The sequence below is a fragment of the Narcine bancroftii genome, chromosome 11 (genome assembly GCF_036971445.1).
Source record: "Narcine bancroftii isolate sNarBan1 chromosome 11, sNarBan1.hap1, whole genome shotgun sequence".
Classification (NCBI taxonomy): Eukaryota; Metazoa; Chordata; class Chondrichthyes; order Torpediniformes; family Narcinidae; genus Narcine; species Narcine bancroftii.
This window is the reverse complement of record NC_091479.1, coordinates 78,605,293-78,626,879: the sequence shown is the minus strand read 5'-3', so window position 1 is coordinate 78,626,879 and position 21,587 is coordinate 78,605,293. Positions and strand designations below refer to the sequence as shown.

General features: G+C 38.7%; 1 protein-coding gene across 11 annotated transcripts in view; it reads right to left on the bottom strand.

The window, feature by feature from the left end:
* The window catches only part of LOC138745963 (voltage-dependent L-type calcium channel subunit alpha-1C-like), a 488,237-nt gene that overhangs the window by 337,538 nt on the left and 129,112 nt on the right, over positions 1 to 21,587 (bottom strand). For all 11 annotated transcript variants that reach the window (XM_069903575.1, XM_069903576.1, XM_069903581.1 and 8 more), the window contains one exon: positions 4,173 to 4,312. In XM_069903575.1, coding sequence (XP_069759676.1) covers positions 4,173 to 4,312 — 140 coding nt within the window. The remainder of the gene's footprint in view (positions 1 to 4,172; positions 4,313 to 21,587) is intronic.

Below are 21,587 nucleotides of genomic sequence, written 5' to 3'. Positions count from 1 at the left end.
TGCAAATTTACTCTATTTTCTGTTTCTCAGTACACATGATAATAAAACAATTAAATTAGTGATAGGGTGTAATGTAAATAGTACACGAAGGCTGGCATTATTATGTGACAGTGAATAACAATTTTTTCATGTGATCAATTTCACACTGATGGAATGATTGTTTCCAACTTCATTCTTCATACAGATCCTAAAGAATGTTTCACAAATTGAGTACGATTGTGAGTAAATGAAGCTAATAATATGTCTTTCACTGAGCTACATGGATGAAACAAAGATTCATCAAAAGGATCTTGATAAGTTGAATGATTATCATCCTTTTCTATTCAGTTTTCAGATTTTCCTTCACTATAATTGAACACAGTAGCTGGCAATTGGTTTAACTATTTACATATTCTGTGTTTTTTTTAAACCAAAGCTTTTAATAAGGTTCCAAAGAGCAGACTGGTCTAGAAAGCCAAGGTGCAAAGAATCCAAGGAGTTTTGACAAACTGGATCCAAACTGGCTTGGTGATGCAAAGCAGAGATACGGTAAGTGATGGAGGATTGCTTTTCTGACTAGTCGTCTATAGTTAGTGATGTACTACAGGAATCCCGCATCGGACTTGTCAGTCACCAACGAGCCTGCAGCAGATGTGGACATACCCCTCCATAAATCTTCGTCCGCGAAGCCAAGCCAAAGAAAGAAGAACAGGAATCAGTGCTGGGACCTTTGTTGTTTGTTCCACATATATACATAATGACAGGGAAGAAAGAATGTGACCTGATAAGCAAGTTTGTTAACCATATGACGACTAGCATTACTGACAGCAAGGATGGTTGCTTAAGGATTCAGAGGGACAGAGAAAAGTTGGAGAGTGGGTGGAACAATGACAAATGGAATGTAATGAAGTGTGAGGTCATGCACTTCAGGTGTCGAATACTGGCTAGATAAAGACAGTAAACAGCAAAGGTCTTGGAAGTGTTGATGTACAGAGGGACCTTGCAATGCAAGTTAATAGCTAGCTAAAAATGGCAATACTGGTGGAAAGGGTATTGAAGAACACATAGCTTGCTTGCCTTCAGAGGCAAACTTACTTGTTCCAATTTGGAATGACATGTTAAAGCTATACCAGAAATTGCTTAGCCAAACTTGGAATATTGTGAGCATTTCCAGTCACCATACCATAGAAAGGATGTGCTAACACTCAAAGAGTACAAAAGAGACTCACCAGGATGTGGCCTGGAATGGAGAGATATAGTTACAAGAAAAAATTGGATAGGCTTGGTATGTTCTCAGTGGAGCACAAGAGGTAATCTTGTGAAGGCTTATAAAATTATGAGGACTGTGCAGAGTGTAAATAGTCACAGTCTTTTTTTCAAGGGTAGTTGAGTTATTAGAGGATATGGGTTTAAGGTGAAATATTTAAAGGAGATCTGAGAGTAGGTTTAGTCCCCCCACACAGATGGTGGTGGTTATTTGAAGCAAGCTGCTCAAGGAGGCATTCAGGTAAATATAATCACAGCATTTACAAGCACAGTATTAGCAAAAATAAAAGTTTACAAGACTGGTAGCCAAGGATCCAATGAGCTGCATGCAATTATAGTGATCATGGTTGCAAGGCAATTAGCAATGCCTTACTGTCTAGAGCAGGAGTTACACAGTATGCAGATCTGTAATGGACACTTGCAGCCTCATGGGATGGCTCATGTGCTGTTTACAACAACTTTAAAGTAAAGAACCTTTTCCTTCATCTGTGTCTCTTAAGAACTCACACAATACGAATACAAAATGAAACATGGTGTCAGAAGTGGGATGAAGGAAATTAGAACAAAAAACTTTAAAAGAAAAATCTAAAGTCAGCAATTGATCAATGAAGAGAAGCTAACAGTGAAAAATGCAAAGATCACATACACCAGTGAGACTTCAGCTGACTGGTACTGTGGCTGAAAGTTGGAACATATTAGATTGTATTTAGTGGCAGTTGGAGCTGATAGGAAAAGTGATAAAGTGAAAGCTTTGGCTTTTTTACATGTCATGGGTGATGAAGCTCTGGAGGTGTATAATAAACTCACATTTGCTGCTGAAGGAGACAAAATGAAATTGGAAAAAAATAATGGAACAGTTTGAGCATACTGCATACCCAAACGTAATGTGACATTTGAGAAGCACAGATTTTACACATGTATACAGAAAATGGAAGAAAGTATTGATCAGTATGTGACTGAACTGAGAAAGAGAAGCAAAACATGCGAATTTGGTGATCTGACTGACCCGCTAATAAAAGATAGATGTGTGTAGTATTCCAGATAATAGTCTAAGGGAAAGACTGCTAAGAGAGCAAAATCTAGACCTGGAAAAAGCCATGGCATTCTGTAGAGCTGCAGAAACTGTAAAAACGTAGGCAAAAGAGCTGTTCAGTGAAACTAGCGGCAATGTGGATGCAGTGAGCAAGAAAAGACATAAACCGTTTAACAAAAAGCGCGCCAAAAGTGTGGCCAGCGAACAAAAATGAAAGGTACAATCGAAAGCCATGTCATCGATGCGGTACACAACACCTACCAAAAAAGTGTGCAGCATATGGTAAAACAAAACCCACCATTATGCCCGTTGCTGTAGGAACCAAGTGCAACAAAGTTCATGCAGTAGATGAAAGGGAGATAGAGGAATTCTATATAGATGTTGTGACTGAAAACACGAAAGAAAGCAGACTAAATGTTGAGATTAAAAATGAATGAAATATACATTTCAGTTAAATTGGATACTGGAGTACAAATTAATGTAATGTCAGAGGCTGATTTTAAGATTATACCCAGACTAAAGATGTATGGAAAAAAAGTGAAGGTGACAGGATATTCAGGTATTGATATACCAGTGCAAGGAGAATACATGGTCAAAGTGAAACACAAGGTCAAAGAGCACATGCTAACATTCAATATGGTACCAAAGGATATACAGACCATACTAGGTTTAACAGCCTGTGAAAAACTGAACCTGGTAAAAGAGTCCTCGTGGTGGAAAGTGAAGGAGAGACAGTCTCTGATGAACTCATGAAAGAATGCAATGACCAATTTCAGGGTCTAGGCTGCCTTCCAGGTTATTGCCACACAAGGCTAGTCTTAAGAAAAAAGGGTCTTTTGGTTTTTTTTAATAGAAGTATATATGTAATAAAAAAGCAGGAATATTGATAGGGATGTCCAAAATTGGGACCTGCAGAAATATGGCAGGCAGTTCTCGCCCAAAGAGATGGAATTGTAATACTAATAATATGAAAAATAAATAACAACCCAAGATGTCATCAGAGTCAGTGAAGTACTTTTTAACCTGTAATAATTGGAGATTGACATTTTGAAATAAAAAGTAACGCTCTCTTTGCACTGTTGGTTATGCATTGCAAATAAAATCAGATGTTCAACCAGGATATAGTCAATTAAAAATTAGCTATATCAGAACTTATTCCCACAGAGTGGGGTGAATGTCTGGAATTTTCAACCCTGAAAGCTTCTGGAAGTTAGATTAGAGGAAGTCCTTCAAGAGGAGCTGAGCAGTTTTTTCCCCCAGAAAGATTGAGGAATGGAGGAGAATGGGGAATTGAGATCGAACAATGACTGATGTTGGAGCACATTGTGCTCTGATTATATTGATGACTGGGCAAGCAACCTGCCCATGCTCTTGTGACTATACTGGGGCCTCATTTGTGTATGTATTTGTAGGTTTCCAAAATGCACCTAGATATATGTTAATTCTCTATATATAGTTTTGTGCTAAGGTCAATGCTCCCCTTAATAAATGGTGCAATGGCAGAATTCCATTGATGCAATTGGTGATGTGCTAACACAGTGTAATTAGACTTGTACTTTACTTATCCTATTCGCCGGTTTCTTCACAAACTTCCAAAATGGTGCCTAGTTATTTTAATGCATACCATTTATGATCAGCATTCTGATGAACTGAAGAAACATCTTCAGCCTGAGTGGAGGTATGAATTTTTGGTCATGGTATAGGTTAAAGAACTAAACTTCATTCCAGTCAGGTCTATTGTATACCATCAACTTGTAGAAGAAACAAAGTTTTGATACCTAAAGTAAAAGATCCTATCTTTATAAAGTTTAAGACTGTAATAAATACATAACAATTACATGTATTGCAATAGTTTACCAAAGGGAAACAGACTTAGAAAAAGATGTCCACTCACCCTACAACCACTATAATGAAATCGAGTAAATTCCAGCCATTCCTGAGGTATGCATTGGGGTGAAAGAGAAGTCCATAAGCTAATACTTTCAAAAATGCTTCCACTGTGAAAATGATGAGAAACAGATATTCCACTCGCTCCTATAAGAAAATAACAGACAAACCAATGTTATTGCACTGATATTAGCATAATTCATATGAAATTACATGCTATTTTATTAGACTGGCCATCACACACTAACAGTATCTTAAGGAAAATCTGAGCGAACTGTTTAACATATTGCTAAACCCTAATAGGGTCCATATGCATATAAAATATAATGAAAGAAATATGAGCACAACTAGGCCATGGAGATAGCACAATAATCCCTGTGTCACCATCTCATGTGTCTACCCTAATCCATTCATTACAGCATCATTAAACATACAGCAGTTAAACATCATAGGTAATAATAGAAACAAAATTTAATATCTGCAGATCCCTGTGTAGAGAAGTATCAACTTATTCCATTTTCAATCTTAAATGGATGATCCCTTATCCTGAGATTATATCCCATGTTCTAAATCTTCAAGCCTCCTCTTGGCACATCAACCTCTCAAAATCTGCTGAGTTCAATGAGTCACCTCTCTTAAATTTATTCTTGCACTAACTGCTGTACAATCCAGTAGTGAACTTGCCTGGACTGCACACAAAACAAAGTTTCTCACTGTACATGTCACAACAAACAACAATTCAAAGTTAAAATTCAGAGTCGAGATCCAAGTGCTAAGGGTGGCAACAGGAGAATATTTTGAAGATAATTCAGATTGATTTAGTATCCCAATGGAAAAGGGCCAAAACAAAGAGGAGCATAAGTTTTAAAGAGGGACCAGGCTAATTATACCAGGCGTGAGAAATTCCAGCAAAGTGGACTGGAAAGGCTAATTGGAGATACAGGGTCAGAGAAATGAAAAGCATCCAAGAAATATTGAGTAAGGGCTTGGGCCAAATAAAAGAAGGAGATCTCAGATTACAGCAACTCCCCACTCCTCCACCATCACCTCCATAGATGCTGAATGGGGTAACCAAATAAACTTATGATTATGACAACGAGCAAAAGCTTGATGTTGAAAAACCCAAAAGGAATGAAGAAGAAATTTACAAAGGTAAAATTAAAAAGAGAATTGGGTATCTGAGAATTGGCAGTATAGGCCAGTAGAGGATCGTCAGGGTGCATAGCGGTTCTCCCTTTTTCTGGTAGTTAAATTGGGTGAAGAAGGCATTGAGTTCATCTGGGAGGGAAGCTTTGCTGCCTCCTACTGCACTGGAAATGGTTTTGTAGCTGGTTCATGTTATTTAGGTCATGCCACAATTGTCAGGAATTCTTTATTGTTTCCATTCTCGTCCAGAATTACTTCACCCTGGAGATAGATTTTTGCAGGTTGCATCAGCTCTTTGTGTAGTATTCTGGCTCTCTACACTTAAATACCTGTGAACTGGCTCTCAGTGAGCTCTGGATTTCATTATTTCAGCCGGGGCTCTGGACTTCATTATTTCAGCCAGGGGTCTGGTTGAGGAAAACCCTGAATGATTTGATGGGGACACACTCTGCAACAGCCTTGGTGCAATCATTCAGATCCTTAGCTGAATTCTTGAACACTTCCAATCCACTGGCTCAAGGGAGTCCTGTAAGCATTCTTTAGCCTTCCATGACCACCTTCCTGGAGCCTCTCTTTTTAGGCTCTAATATAAAGGGAGAAGAAGCACAGCCAGATGGTCTGATCTGCCAAAATGTGGACTCCGGAAAGGACGATAGGCCTTTTCTTGCTGTAGCAGGGATCGAGTGTGGTGGGATGGGCCATCTCTTATTTTCTGACCACATCTTGCAGCTTTGCGTATACCTGTTTGTAATTGGCATGGAAGGGATACAAATTCCATTGAGAATTACTAATGATAACTCTCGGGGTAGATAGATGGTTCTGCATTTGCTGTAAATCAGTGGAATGTATGGTTGATATGACTTCCAGCCAGGATTAACTAAACACACACACACACACACACACACACACACACACACACACACACACACACACACACACACACACACACACACACACACACACACACACACACACACACACACACACCAGTTCCAATCCAGTCTGTGAATGGTGAAAACCTCTGGTTGGATTGCTGCGACTGGTGTGTTCTCTGTTTGCCAGGTTTGATGCAGCAAACAACTGAAATTTGCTTGACCTGTTTCTAATAAAGCAGCCTTGCCCTGAGGTTATCAATTTTATTTTCTAATGACTGGACATTCGCCAGTAGTCTGGACAGTGGCGGAAGTCACAGTCCACTGCTTTCCTGTTCATGTCCACCTATGGCCTCTTGGCTGTTAGCCTATACTCCTCCTCCTACCCCCAATTCTCTCTTCCCTCCCACCCCCCACTTTTTTTATTCAGGCATCTGCCTGCTTTTTGCTCTTGCTTTGAAAAAGGACCTGGGCCTGAAATATTGGTTATGTATCTTTGCCTCTTACGGATAGTGTGGAACCTGCTGAGATTCTCTAGCACTTTTATGTATTAACATCAGTAACAACCCCCTTTTTGTTGAAGTTAACATAAGATGCTAAAGACAGTGGCAGACCAAAGGCTATGGCAATAACTTTGCCAAAAAAAAGTACAAGGATTGCAATATATATTTTCCCACCAGTCCTAGTTTTATAAATGAGATTTGATATTTAGTCAATTTATTGCTTACTTCAATAAAATTGCCAAATAAAGATAGCTCCGGGTTGTCTGCAAAGGCCACTCCTTTTAGCCTGGTTAATTTTTCTGTGACCACGTAGCATGTAAAGAAGATACTTCTAGCATATTTCATTCCCACATCTGAAACACATCTCTGAAATTTCTGCTTTTGATCTATGTAACTTCTATGGAGTAAGATATAATTGGTGCAGAAAATTATACTGAACTAATCCATATCTTGCATTTACAATTAATGTCACATTGTCTGTACACCAATCTGACCAGCTTCTTTCTGAGATTACTACACCCAAATCCAACTCCTATCTTTCCCTTGACCACTGTAAACCTGGTTTTGCACTTTCATTTTGGAAAGCACAATACATTTTTGTTATAAATTTGGGTGTATTCCCCATCAATACTGTTCATTCCATTCACAAGTTGCAGATGGGGTCAACGTTGGTCCCTATATTTCTCTTAGGAACTATCTTAGCTGCAGAAAACAATAGAAGGTCACATTGGCCACTCAGTATTTGTTTTAGTTGTTTGAAGGGCATAAGAGTTCCTTCTGTATCTTTAATACATCTTATTCCACAAATTCAATATTCTATTGCTTATATTCATAGGCAATAACATATTTTTACACAGAGCTTTTATTGATATCCCTACATTCATTAATTTTCTGCCACATTCTGATCATATATTTTAATATGGGATTAATCTGCATTTTTAAGTGATTTGACACTCCACTTATAGATAAAATCCTTTGCTTCCCCCTCCCCCATTGAGTACATTCATATTTGAAAGGGGGGGGGGGGGAGAAGATCTGCCTTCCATAAAAAAGGCTGTGAGAAATCTAGCCTGTGCAGCTAGGTAGTATTTTTTAAAAATTCATAAGTCCAAGTCCTCCCATAGCCCCATGTTAGTTTTTCCCAATACAATTCTTTGTACTTTTTTTAATTCCTTAGGAACTGTCTAATATGATTAGTACAATATCTTTTTTAATTGCTACCTATTCCATTACCTAAAAATGCCTTTAAATTATTAAAGATATTATAGTCTTGGCATTATTTTCATGTTGACACAATTAACCCTTCCCACTAAAGTAATCAGTAAATCTCCCCATTTCTGCAGGTCTTTTTCTATCTGGCCCAAAAGAAGAACATAATTTAGTTTATACAGATTAAGTAGATTATTGTCAGCTTCTATTCCAAAATATTTTATTCCATCTGCCTTCCATTTAATATTTACTTCCTTTTACAACTCATTGCTGTTTGATTAAACTGCAGCAGTTGCTGTGATTCACAATAGTCACCAACAACTCCCACAAATTAGTGCTGCCATCTACCACTTGCCCTGTCATGCCTGTATTTACAGATTGACTTACAATTTATATTTTCTTTCTTAACCATTCCCCCATTGTTCTTGCTCACAAAAGTCCACACTTCATGGAGAATCATTTGGAAAGCATTGCTTTAAAAGCATGTGGTGATTTTGGCTGGGTCCATAAATGTATTTTCCCAGCTGATTTCATTAACCAGTTCTTGCTGGCTATCCAATTTTACATTACAGCAATTTAAACTATCATGTTAAGAGAATTTAACTTTAAAATGTAATCAATAGGTAACAATGATCTGGATTTTGAGGATAAAACTTAATTGGGCTAATTTCCACATTATTGGGTAGATTTTTGTGTTGGAGCCCTGCTCAACAACCAGGCTGGAGACATGGTTCATCGGGAGTACTGGAACTCAGGACTACAGACAGGATATTGCCTGGTGCATTCCATATTCTCAGTTGTTCCTCAATATCTCATCTTCAGAGAGAGATTCTTTGAGCTGAATATTTAGAGTTATATAACACTGAATCAGCCTATTTGCCCCAACTCGCTCATGCCAACCAAGTTGCCAATCTGAACTAGATTCTAAAAAGTCACTTAACTGAATGCCCATAGGATTTGAAAACAATCAGATTATGGGACAAATAGTAGAAATTAGTATGATTTATTACCACAAAACAGCAATAAAGAAATAAAAATAGATTATGAAAGTAAATTAGCACAGAACATAAAAATGATAGTAAAAGATTTATCAATATATTAAGTGGAAGATGAGTCTCCCTACAGGAATGAAATCCTGAATCTGACCGAGTGGTGCCGGGCTCATAACCTGATCCTAAACACCACAAAATCAAAGGAAATCATTCTGGACTTCAGGAAGCACAGGTCTGACCCGCTCCCCCTCTACATAGATGGTGACTGTGTGACGAGGGTCCACAGCTTCACCCTCCTGGGCATCAATATCTCAGACGACCTCTCCTGGACTGTAAGCACTTCAGCAGTCATCAAAAAGGCCCAGAGGCGCCTGTACTTCCTGAGAATGCTCAAAAAGAGCAAGGCGGGTCAGAGGCTCCTGATACCCTTCTACAGTTTGTTAGGTAAAAACATCATGAGCTGGGAATGTAGAGGGAGTCACCCAGTGCTGGGCCGTAACAAGATGCAGTTGTGACCTTGTACTCTCAAGATAAGAGTGGGGATGACAAATTGATGTGCAGGAGGCTAGCAGAGAGGGACAGCAACAGTTTATTCATTGGACAATGTCATGGTATGATAATTTACTAAGTACGTATCCTAAGGTATATAAAAAACACCACTTGCTGATAACGGCAGAATGCGCCCTCTCCAACTAACACTGTTAGTTGCAAGTGTTACAATCCGGCAATAAAGAACAAAGAACCTTGATTTCGACTCAGTCTGGTGTTTGACTCACTCATTCATGAACAAAGCAGACCTAACAAGTTCCACCATACAGAGCATCCTGCTGTACTGCAGCACAGTATGGTTCTTCCATTGCACTGAAGAAGAACGGGTGGTGAGGGCAGCAGAAAAGATAATTGGATGTCCCCTACCCTCCCTGAAGGATCTCAACACCTCTCGTTGCCTCAGTAGAGCACAAGCAATAATAAAGAATCCCATCCACCCTGCCCTGCATCTGTTTGACCTACTACCCTCTGGCAGACGCTACAGGTCAATCAAGACAAGAACAAACAGATTCAGAAACAGCTTTTTCCCCCAGGCTGTCACTACACTGAACACACATATCCACAAATTCCCCTCTCTGTCCTCCACATCTATTATACATACAGCCGACACCCCCCCCCCCCCCCTCTATTCACATAAAGGACATATACTGCACTGTAAATTAAATTTTTTATTTAACTTCTGTGGTGCTGCCTGTGGTTGCGTCGCTGCATTGGTAACCTTGTACTGCTGTCATAAATCTCGTTGTATAACTTGTACAATGACAATAAAAAGCTATTTGATTTGATTTGATTTGGAAAAGGGTGGTTAAAGTAAACATAGATCCCTTAGAAAATGAAAGGGAATTAATAATAATGGATAATGCAAGAAATGGCAGGGACCCTGAACATCCTTTTTATCCTGACAGTCTAACAATGTTAGGTGATGGGAGGTGAGGAATTTGATACAGTTGCTATTAAAAATAGTTCAGGCCCAAAAAGAAATCCCTGCACTACTCCAATAATTACAACTTGAAAACCACTTTTTGCAATATCCGATAACTAATTCACATTAGATGTCAGTAAATTATCCACAAATCCATGTGCTCTCATTTTGCTGACTCACTCAGTGTGATATTGAATTGAAAGCTTTCTGAAAATCCTAATAAACTACCCTTATTTGTTCCCCTAACCACATACTAAACTAGCCGATTAGTAAAAATTGATCTTCCTTCAAGAAATCTGTGCAAAAATTATTCAATCCCATCATTATTTTTAAAGTGTTCTTTTACTTTAGCACCTTACTAAAACCAACATTAGTCAAAAAGGTTTGTAATTCTCTTCTCTTTTGCTACTTTGTTGAACTGTATTCACTAAGAGACCCCATGTTTTGGTGATTGGAGTGACTGAAATTTATTCTTTACAGAATTCACAAATCATTACCCTTAAATTTGTGATAGGGAATAAAATTTATTCTCACAGAATGTGAAAAAAACCCCCTAAATAAATAAATAAATAAATAGACAGAATTTTTTCCAACTTGTATTTTTCATGCAAATGACCAGCTTTGCAACAAAATAACAGTTTTCTTTAAATGCAACCCATCCATGGTCTCCTGTCCTCTCTGAACTACAGGAACAATTCCAGAATCAACAGAATTTCTTTGAAGATTATAACGATTCTGTTCACTCTATTCTAGATACTTCTTTCAAAATTTTGGGATGCAGATCACAGGTCTTGAGATTTACCAGCTTTTCGGCTCACTGACCTCAATGTGTCTTTTAAAACCAACAATTCAGATCTTCAATTCCTCATTCTTGCTAGATCCTTGATGTTTATGGTAGATATTTTGTGGATTTCTCCACCTTAAGATATACATAACTAGTTGTTCAATTACCCTGTCATTTCCATATTCTTAATATTTTTTTCCATTTTTGCCTGAAGGTGACATCACTAGTCTGCTTTTTATAAATCCATTCTTTTTGAGCTTCTTGCTAGTTTAGAATGCTCTTTGGTTTAGAATACTTAAATACTTTCTTGCCTTTCTTTCTCAATTTCCCAGTGCATAAGATATAATGTAGGAGCAGAAGGAGGCTATTCAGCCCATTGAGTCTGCCCCACCATTTAATCATGAGCTAATCTATTTTGCCACTCAGCCCCACTGTCCAGCCTTCTTTCTATTACTTTTGATGCCCAGGCTAATCAAGAAGCTATCAATCTCTGCCTTAAATACACCCAATGACCTGACCTCCATAACCACCTGTGCAAACAAATTCCACAGATTTACCACACTCTGGCTAAAGAAATCCCTCTGTATCTCTGTTCTAAGTGGATACCCTTCAATCCTGAAGTTGTGCCCTCTTGTCCAAGAATCTCCCACCATGGAAAATAATCTTTCAACATTCAAAATGTTTCAATGAGATCCCCTCCTCATTCTCCTACATTCCAAGAAATACAGATCAAGAGCTGTCAAATTCTCCTCATTTGATAAATCTTTAATTCCCAGAAACATCCTTGTGAACCTCCTCTGAACCCTCTCCAATGTCAGCACATACATTCTAAAAAGGAGCCAGAACTGCTCATAATGCTCTAAGTGAGATCTCAGCAGTTCCTTATAAAGCCTCACAAAACATCCCTGCTCTTGCATTCTATTCCTCTTGAAATGAACGCCAGCATTCGATTTGCTTTCTTCACCACCAACTCAACATGCAAGTTTAATGTCAAGCTATCCTGCACAAGGACTCCCAGACACTGTTTCCTCTAAGCTGTGTGAGTGTGCACACACGTTTTGCAACCAGCGCACAAAGGAAATTAATGTATACAGTGACAGATTATGTTGTGTTTGTATTGTTTTTGGGAGATAAATTGGGGCTGGTTTTTTTTTTAAAGTGCAGGTCACATACAAACACTTCAAAACAGATCTCATTTAAAATACTGGAGCTCTGCTCAGGCCAGACAGGGTTGACTCCTGGGAGCCTTTGCAAAAACTATGGGGAGTGACCAAGAGACTTCACTAATGGATTGTTGTTTTGAAAAGAAACAGATGAAAGAGATCGGAGGAGTAGTTTGGAGCCGCAGGCTGCCTGGGAGTGCAGCTTGCTGTTCTAATAGGGTAATGTAGTTTTTTGCAAGTAGAGAGAGTTCAACAGTTTTTTCTCTGTGAGAGAGAGAGAGAGAGAGAGAGAGAGAGAGAGAGAGAGAGATCAGCTCTGGAGTGCTACAGTCAGCAGCAGCAGCAGCTGGGACTGGAACAGGACAATCTGGCAAGCTTGTGGAAAACCCCATTTGGAAGACGGGTTGTGAGTGCTTAGTTCAGCCTGGTCAAAGCCCTGGTCAAATGCAACAGGCTGCCTATTGCTGCACTTGAAATAAGTGAAACAAAAAGAAACTCTATGATGACCTGAAAGAAAGAGGTTATCATCTGGAAAACCCTGATGGGGCAAGTTTCTTCGGCAAGGCACTGAAGTGGTTGATTAAAAGGGATCAGTTTGTGTCCAGGAACAACAAGTCTCTCTCTGAAAACCAACAAGAACTTTCCTCAGTGGTAACCATTTACCTTTCAATCGCCAAAGCCTGGTGAAATTCATAAATGTTAAATTCTGTGCATAGTTAAAAATTGCCTAATACCAGTGAACTTGGAGGGATGAGAAGTGAGTGAGATTGGACTGTGAAGCAAAGAACTGTTCTGAACTTACATAAACATTACATACACATGTGCTTAGAATTGGGGGGGGGGGTTAAGTTGGGTTAGTTAAGTCAATAGTGATAAGTTAAAGTGTGATTCTATTTTCATGTTTAAAGATAATTATAAGCAACTTTTGTTTAAGTAACTATTTATCTTCGTGAATATTGCTACTGCGTTTTGGAGTCCTCTGGGCTCATAACAGATATATCTAACAATGTTCTATATGAGTCTTGAAAAAAATTAAAATAAAATATTTAAAAAATGCTCATCCATGTTTTATTTAATGGAACCACAAACTGAACAAAGTAGTTCAAAGTATGAATAAAATCGAAACTAAATATCTTTCTTTGTAGAATGCGATCATACTTGTATTATATTAAAACAAGCCAATATAGTTTTATTAGCCATGAGAGATAGGTTGTGCCAAAATTATCTTGCAACAATTTCAAGTTTACATTTGCACATACCTTTGTCACAGGAAAAACAAATCGCACAACACAAGATTTTTGCACACACTAACTGCTAAAAATTAGAGAGAACATTCCTCCCAGGTTCTTTTGCATCTAAAAATTTTCAACTTTCTTCTCATTTAAAAAGTTCATCTGTTTATTTTCTTCTGCACCAGAGTGCATGATCGTATGCTTTCTGACATTATATTTTATTTGCCACTGTGCGCCTGTGGAGCACCACTAGCAACTGGCAGTCAACCAGAATATGATCCCTGTGTTCCAACTCTCTGCTTCCTGCCAATCAGGCAAAGCTCTACCCATGCTAGTTTGTTTCCTGTTGTACCATGGGCTATTATCTTGTTAAATAGCCTGATATTCAGCACCTTGTCAAAGGCCTTTTAAAAATCCAAATACACATTCGCTGAATATCCCTTATCCAGTCTGCTGGTTATTTCTTCAAGGAATTCCAATAGGTTTGTCAAGCAAGATTTCCTTTAAGGAAACCATGCTGCTTTGGCCAATCTTGTCATGTGCCTTCAAGTATTTTGTGACATCATCCTTTACAATCGACTCCAACATCTATTCAACCACTGACATCAGACTAACCAGTCTATAATTTCCTTTCTGCTTCCTCACTCCCTTCTTGAATGGTGGAGTGGCATTTGTGATTTTCCAGTCTTCCAGGACCATACCAGGATCTATCGATTCCTGAAATTACCAATGTCTTCACGATATCTACCTCTATTTCTTTCAGAACCCAAGGGTGCAATCCATCTGGTCCAGGAGACTTATCCATCTTTAGACCATTCAGCTTTCTGAGCACCTTCTCCCTTGAAATTGTAACTGCACTCACTTCCCTTCCCTGATACCCTACAACATCTGGCAAATTGCTAATATCTTCCACCATGAATACTTACACAAAATACTAATTTAGTTCCTCTGCCATTTCCTTGTCCCTTATTATTATTTTTCTAGTATCTTATATTTACACTCACCTTTCTTTTATTCTTTATGTGCTTGAAGTGTTTTGATACTATTTGCTAGCCTACTTTCATACTTCATCTTTTCAGTCCTTATGAGTTTTTAGAAACTTCCCAATTGTCCACCTTCCCACTAATTTTTGCTTCCTTGTATGCCTTCCCTTTTCTTTTCATGTTGGCTTTAACTGCCCTTGTCAGCCACAGTTGTGACATTTTTCATTTGAATATTTCCTCTTTTTGGTATGTATTTATCCAGCACCTTCTTCATTTCTTGCAGACCATCCATTGATGCTCTGCCATCTTCTCTACTAGTGCTATTTACCACCCTTACAATTTCCAAAAAATGGCACAAGGATTAAAAAAAAACTTTTTCAACTTTAATTTTGCTAACTGATCTGGGACACAGTCAGTGTCTATAAACACAGCAGCTCTCTCAAAGAATTAAATAGCGCGATTCGAAGAAATGTCTGAAGAGGGCGCACAAAATCATTGAGGACCACTTCCATCCTGTACGCATCTTTCAGCTGTTCCCATCAGGGAAGAGATACAGGAGTATCAGAGCCATCATCACCAGGCTGAGGAACAGCTTCTTCCCACGGGCAGTGAAAATGCTGAACAACTAAAAGAGCTGCTTGGACTAACCATCTGAGAACAATATTTATTTATTTGAATAGACTAAATACTTGTTCTGCATATGTATTCTTTCTCTGTATGCGTGTTATGTCTGGTTGTGTGTCTGCATGTTTTCTATCGAGGATTGGAGAACACTGTTTTGATGGGTTGTACTTGTACAATCAGATGACAATCAACTTGACTTGTAAAAGTAGGCTATTTGTTCTCTCCATGCATGGTGTCCCATTCTTTAAAAATTGTGGCTGATTGTTTACCTCAGCTCCACTATCCTTATATCCTTGATTGCCTTCATATGTAAAAGTCAATTAATTTTTATAAACTTCATTAATCTGGCTCGGGGTTTTGGTGGTGCTGGATATCAGATTTTCTGGACTATTGGATGTTATTTTGTTTATACTAATTCATATATATTTTTAAGATGTTGCATAGTAACTAAAACACATACTTCCAAGAGAAGGACTACGATCAACAGTTAAAGCAAGTGCACACAGAACTGAGGCCCAGTGAGTGGAAAGGAGTGAAGCAACTGGGGCCTGGTGAATGGATGGCATGCAAGAACTGGGGCCTCTGAAGATGGTCATGAAATGCAGAAACCCAGGCTCTGGGTGAGTGAAGGGGAGCACAGGAAATAGAATCTTGTCTAGTGGACAGAAAGCACAGGAGCCGAGGCAGAGGGAATGGAAAGAGAGTGCGGAAAGCATCACTTGATTAGATAGATACCAAACTGATGGGATTTCCAAGTGGTCAGATACAGGATAAACTGAATTCACTGACAGTCTCCACAGAATTCTGAAGCTATACAGTACTCTGAATTGAAAGATTTCTGTTTATTTACACTAAAAGGCTCATCTTTTATTTTGAAATAACGACACCTGCTTCTAGAAACCAAGCCACAGGATCAATCCCACATACTTAACACTATCTGGCACAGAAATAATTTTGTATATTTCAATGAGATTATCTCTTATTCTTCTAAACACAAGAGTATCTAGGCCATTTTCACATGGCAAACACCTCAATCTAGAATTCAATCTGGCGAATCTTTGCTTCATTTCCCCCATTGCATGTGTTCTTACAGATGCCTATCAGAGTCCTGTCTTCTTCTTCGGCTTGGCTTCGCGGATGAAGATTTATGGAGGGGGTAAGAGTCCATGTCAGCTGCAGGCTCATTTGTGGCTGACAAGTCCGATGCGGGACAGGCAGACACGGTTGCAGCGGCTGCAGGGGAAAATTGGTGGGTTGGGGTTGGGTGTTGGGTTTTTCCTCCTTTGCCTTTTTTCAGTGAGGTGGGCTCTGCGGTCTTCTTCAAAGGAGGTTGCTGCCCGCCAAACTGTGAGGCGCCAAGATGCACGGTTTGAGGCGATATCAGCCCACTGGCGGTGGTCAATGTGGCAGGCACCAAGAGATTTCTTTAGGCAGTCCTTGTACCTTTTCTTTGGTGCACCTCTGTCACGGTGGCCAGTGGAGAGCTCGCCATATAACACAATCTTGGGAAGGCGATGGTCCTCCATTCTGGAGACGTGACCCACCCAGCGCAGCTGGATCTTCAGCAGCGTGGACTCGATGCTGTCGACCTCTGCCATCTCGAGTACTTCGACGTTAGGGATGAAAGCACTCCAATGGATGTTGAGGATGGAGCGGAGACAACGCTGGTGGAAGCGTTCTAGGAGCCGTAGGTGATGCCGGTAGAGGACCCATGATTCGGAGCCGAACAGGAGTGTGGGTATGACAACGGCTCTGTATACGCTTATCTTTGTGAGGTTTTTCAGTTGGTTGTTTTTCCAGACTCTTTTGTGTAGTCTTCCAAAGGCACTATTTGCCTTGGCAAGTCTGTTGTCTATCTCATTGTCGATCCTTGCATCTGATGAAATGGTGCAGCCGAGATAGGTAAACTGGTTGACCGTTTTGAGTTTTGTGTGCCCGATGGAGATGTGGGGGGGCTGGTAGTCATGGTGGGGAGCTGGCTGATGGAGGACCTCAGTTTTCTTCAGGCTGACTTCCAGGCCAAACATTTTGGCAGTTTGCGCAAAGCAGGACGTCAAGCGCTGAAGAGCTGGCTCTGAATGGGCAACTAAAGCGGCATCGTCTGCAAAGAGTAGTTCACGGACAAGTTTCTCTTGTGTCTTGGTGTGAGCTTGCAGGCGCCTCAGATTGAAGAGACTGCCATCCGTGCGGTACCTGATGTAAACAGCGTCTTCATTGTTGGGGTCTTTCATGGCTTGGTTCAGCATCATGCTGAAGAAGATTGAAAAGAGGGTTGGTGCGAGAACACAGCCTTGCTTCACGCCATTGTTAATGGAGAAGGGTTCAGAGAGCTCATTGCTGTATCTGACCTGACCTTGTTGGTTTTCGTGCAGTTGGATAATCATGTTGAGGAACTTTGGGGGACATCCGATGCGCTCTAGTATTTGCCAAAGCCTATCAGAGTCCTGTATAATTGTAGCATGACATCTCTTTTCTTGAAATTAAATATTTTCGTAATGAAAAACATTTTATCCTTGGATGTTAATCTTCAGTTATTCGAGCACACTTACTTCTTTAAGCACTTTTCATTCTTCTACTATTTAAAAAAAAACTGTTTCCAATTCCTCTACCAATTAGAATATGAGGATAAAGTATTTTTTTTAAACATTTTATGAAATATAACCACTCCTTATATCCTTCATGCCTCTGTATCTTTCAGACAAACTAAACTATTAACCACCCCCACCTTGTCTGCAACTTAAAATAACTTTGATATTACATTTCATACACACTATCCTTAGTGTAAAAATGTTTTCCTTCAGGTCCTTTAATTTTTCCCCCTTTACTTTAAGCCTATCTACCTAGATTTAGACTCTTCTACTCTGGGGGAAGAAAAACTGTGACTATTCTCCTTATTTATGTCTCTCACGGCCCCATATACATTTTTAAGGTCACCTCTCAGCCCCTTACGCTCGAGAGAAAAAAAAAGTCCTAGCTACCATATCTTTGAGACTCCCCCCAATAACACCTTATGAACCTTTCTGCAATATTTTCAGCTAAATGACATCCTTCCTATAGATGGGCAATCAGAACTTCACATTCCGATCTTGTACACCTGTAATGACCCTGATACTCAAGTGCTATACCCAATGCTTTTACTGTGATGCTGCCACAGAACAATGAATTTTGTGACTTGTTCATAACAAATTCTGATTCAATGAAGGCAAACATGGCAAATGCCTACTTCTTCCTGGGTCCACCCATGTCATCACTTTAAAGGAAAGCATTTTTCCCCAACCATTTTCTGTTTTTAGTTTAATGACTTTCTACCATTCCAGCTAATTTCGCAATACATTATTCAATTGCATTAGCAATTTATCAAAAATGTAGTCAACAGTGGTTAATAAGCACCAGGCCATTGTGCATATTGTACAAGAGACTGGAAACAACCATCTCTAACAATGAGAGAGTCTAACAAAGGCATTCAACTATATTAAAATTGGTGAACCCCCACACCAAGTCCTTAAAGTAATTGCTGACAAGAAATTGGTAAAAACAAATAAATATTGTGGTTACAAAAGCTGTAATTAGTGACTCCTGCAGTTACCCCACAGCCTTTCCACCATCAAGGAAGCAGTCCAAAGCATTACTCAACAAGCACCAAATAAATGCAATCCCATGTACTCTAAAGGATTTCTACATCAAGCAAGAGAAAGCAGTTTGCTAAACTGATATTCCATCCACCACCATATCCATCATTCTGCATGCCGACATTATTTGGTTTGTGATGTCTGCAAAATGTAGTGCAGTTACTTAGCAAAAGCAACTCCCAAACATGCCACCTCAATCACAAAAAAAGGACACAAGCAGTAGAGCATTGGATTATCAATATCTGTTGATTTCCCATCATGTCACACACAATCCTAAATTTGGAAATACACAGTTCTTTCATATTGCTAATCTAGATCTTGCAACTCCCAACCTAACAATAACTTTTTCAATTGACATTTAGAGTTGGGAACTCAATGCTGAATTTGTTGGCAACAAAATGCAAATGCAGAATCTTTTGTGATCAATGGCCAGTATTTTGTGAACTTCATCTAAATCTTCTGGAGAGTTCCAGGAAATACTTGCAATATTCCCCCAAGTCACAAAAAGACAGGTTGCACATGCAAGTAAGGAGAATCAGAACTAGAGAACTAATGTGGCACTATCCAAATGGTAGAAACCTGTGCAGAGTTCAAAATATGTCTAGTAATTCCAACAAGGAAAGGCTTAGTACTAGTTAAGAGTCAACATGTTTGGGCATCACCAAACAAGTAACGATGGAAGGTAGGTGTTTATGTGCCTGTGTGTCTAAATTTAGATAATTCTTCTAAATAACTGCAAGCTGTTAACAGAACAGACTGGTTCATTCCATATCCAAAAAAAGGTTCTGTACAGGAAGTTTTAAGCTTTTTTCTTGGGAGGTAAAGATGGTTTCAGTAGATCCAAAAATAAAAAATGTTTACATATTAATGAACCAGTTATTGAAAATGTGTTGGCAACAAAAAAAATTATTTTGTTTTATCCATGAATAATATAGCTCTAAGATCCCAATTTATCTGTTAAAACTTGTGAAGAAAAATGTATTTTAACGCAGTGAGCTAATTATGATGCACAAGGTAATATTAAAAAGATGGCTGAAGCAGACTTTTGTGCATTTTTTAAAAAACATAATTAATTATGTACTTGAAAAGGATACAAACTGTGCAGCTACAGAGAAAAAAAAACAAGGGTCCATGAATATTTCAAAAAGGAGGACAGTCTTCTTGTTCTCATTCCTGCTGCGAAGTTGTGTGATTCTACAGCCATATAGGGAGAAATATGAATGAGCAATCAATCCTCAAATGTATGGTAATATTTAAAATTGCAATTGAGTTTTTAAACAACCATTTTGATGTTAGCAATGCTGGTTTAACTGTAAATTTGCTCTTAAGAAAGTTTGCATGTAAATTTGTTATATTCACCTAAAAAAAATAATGTCTGTTCAGTTTCTTCACATGCACTTAGTTTATGAATTATTATGTACAAAAAGTATTATTACATTTGACTCAGGGGACATTTATCAACAAGATTGAATGTCACATTGAAACTATTTCTGTTTCTTGGCAGCCAATTATTCAATCGGCAGAAATGAAAGTTATTTAAAAAATATATTAAATCACATGGGAGAGCATGTAAACTGAATGTTTTAGCAGATCATGAAAACTGTTAATCTTTTCATTTAAACAAAAGGATCCAAGTAAGGAACAAACATTGATTTCTAAGATGAGTTGCTCAGTCATCACAAATACCAAAATTATCCAGTAATCATGGGGGGTGGGGGGGGGGGGGGCGTGAAAATCAGAGGTGGAGAGGGTGAAAAAGTTTAAGTTTCTGGAGTCACTACCTTGGAGGATCTATCCTATACCCAACACACAAATGGGATCATGAGGAAAGCACGTCAGTGCCTCCACTTCCTCAGAAGTTTGTGGAGATAATTGGCAAATTTTTACATATGTGTGGTGGAAAGTGTGCTGACTGGGTTCATCAAGATCTGGTCATGGCGACACCGATGCGCCTGAGTGTAAAGCCCTGCATAAGGAAGTGGACATCAAGGGTAAAACTCTACCTACCATCAATAACATTCACAGGGAATGCTGTTGTTGAACAGAAAGAGCAATCATCAAGGATCCAATACAATGATATGAATAGTTACATATAATTTTTTTAAAAAAATCAATACAACAAAAACAAATGTAAATTGTAAAACAATATCCATAATTCATAGTCCAGATAGTATTTCTTTAAACTAATTAGAGAAGAGAAAAAAGAAATAAAGAGAAACAAAAAACTCAGTTCCCCTCCCTAACGGCATTGCCAGATGCTATATATGATTAGCATTAAAAGAAAAATGGAGGAAAAATAATATAAAAAAAGAACATGCAAAAGACACAAGTCAGACAATTCAATTACATTGAAATAAAATTATAAAATAAGAAAGTGAGTCATAAATGACCCCCACAGCATTTGAAATCTTATATCTGAATTATTAACTGAATAACAAATCTTTTGCATATTCAAACAAGACATGATGTCACGCAACAATTGATCATGAGTAGGTGGGCAGCATCCTTCCATTTAAGTAAAAAAATTGCACGTCTTTCCAAAGGAGAACCAGAGACAAAGCAGAATCATTTCCACCCATTGTACTGAAGAGGACCACCAAAGGATTTGGTACCAAATCTATATTAGAAATTGTAGAAAAAGTATGGAAACATATGAATTAATGATGCTTCTCCGCTCTTACACCTGTCACAACAGGGCCTCATATCAGAGTAAAAGCGAGACAAGTTAACCTTAGACATCTTAAATTGTTATAAACAATGATGGGCACATAACAAAGAGCAATTAACCAATTTAAGAACTGTGGACCAATCCAC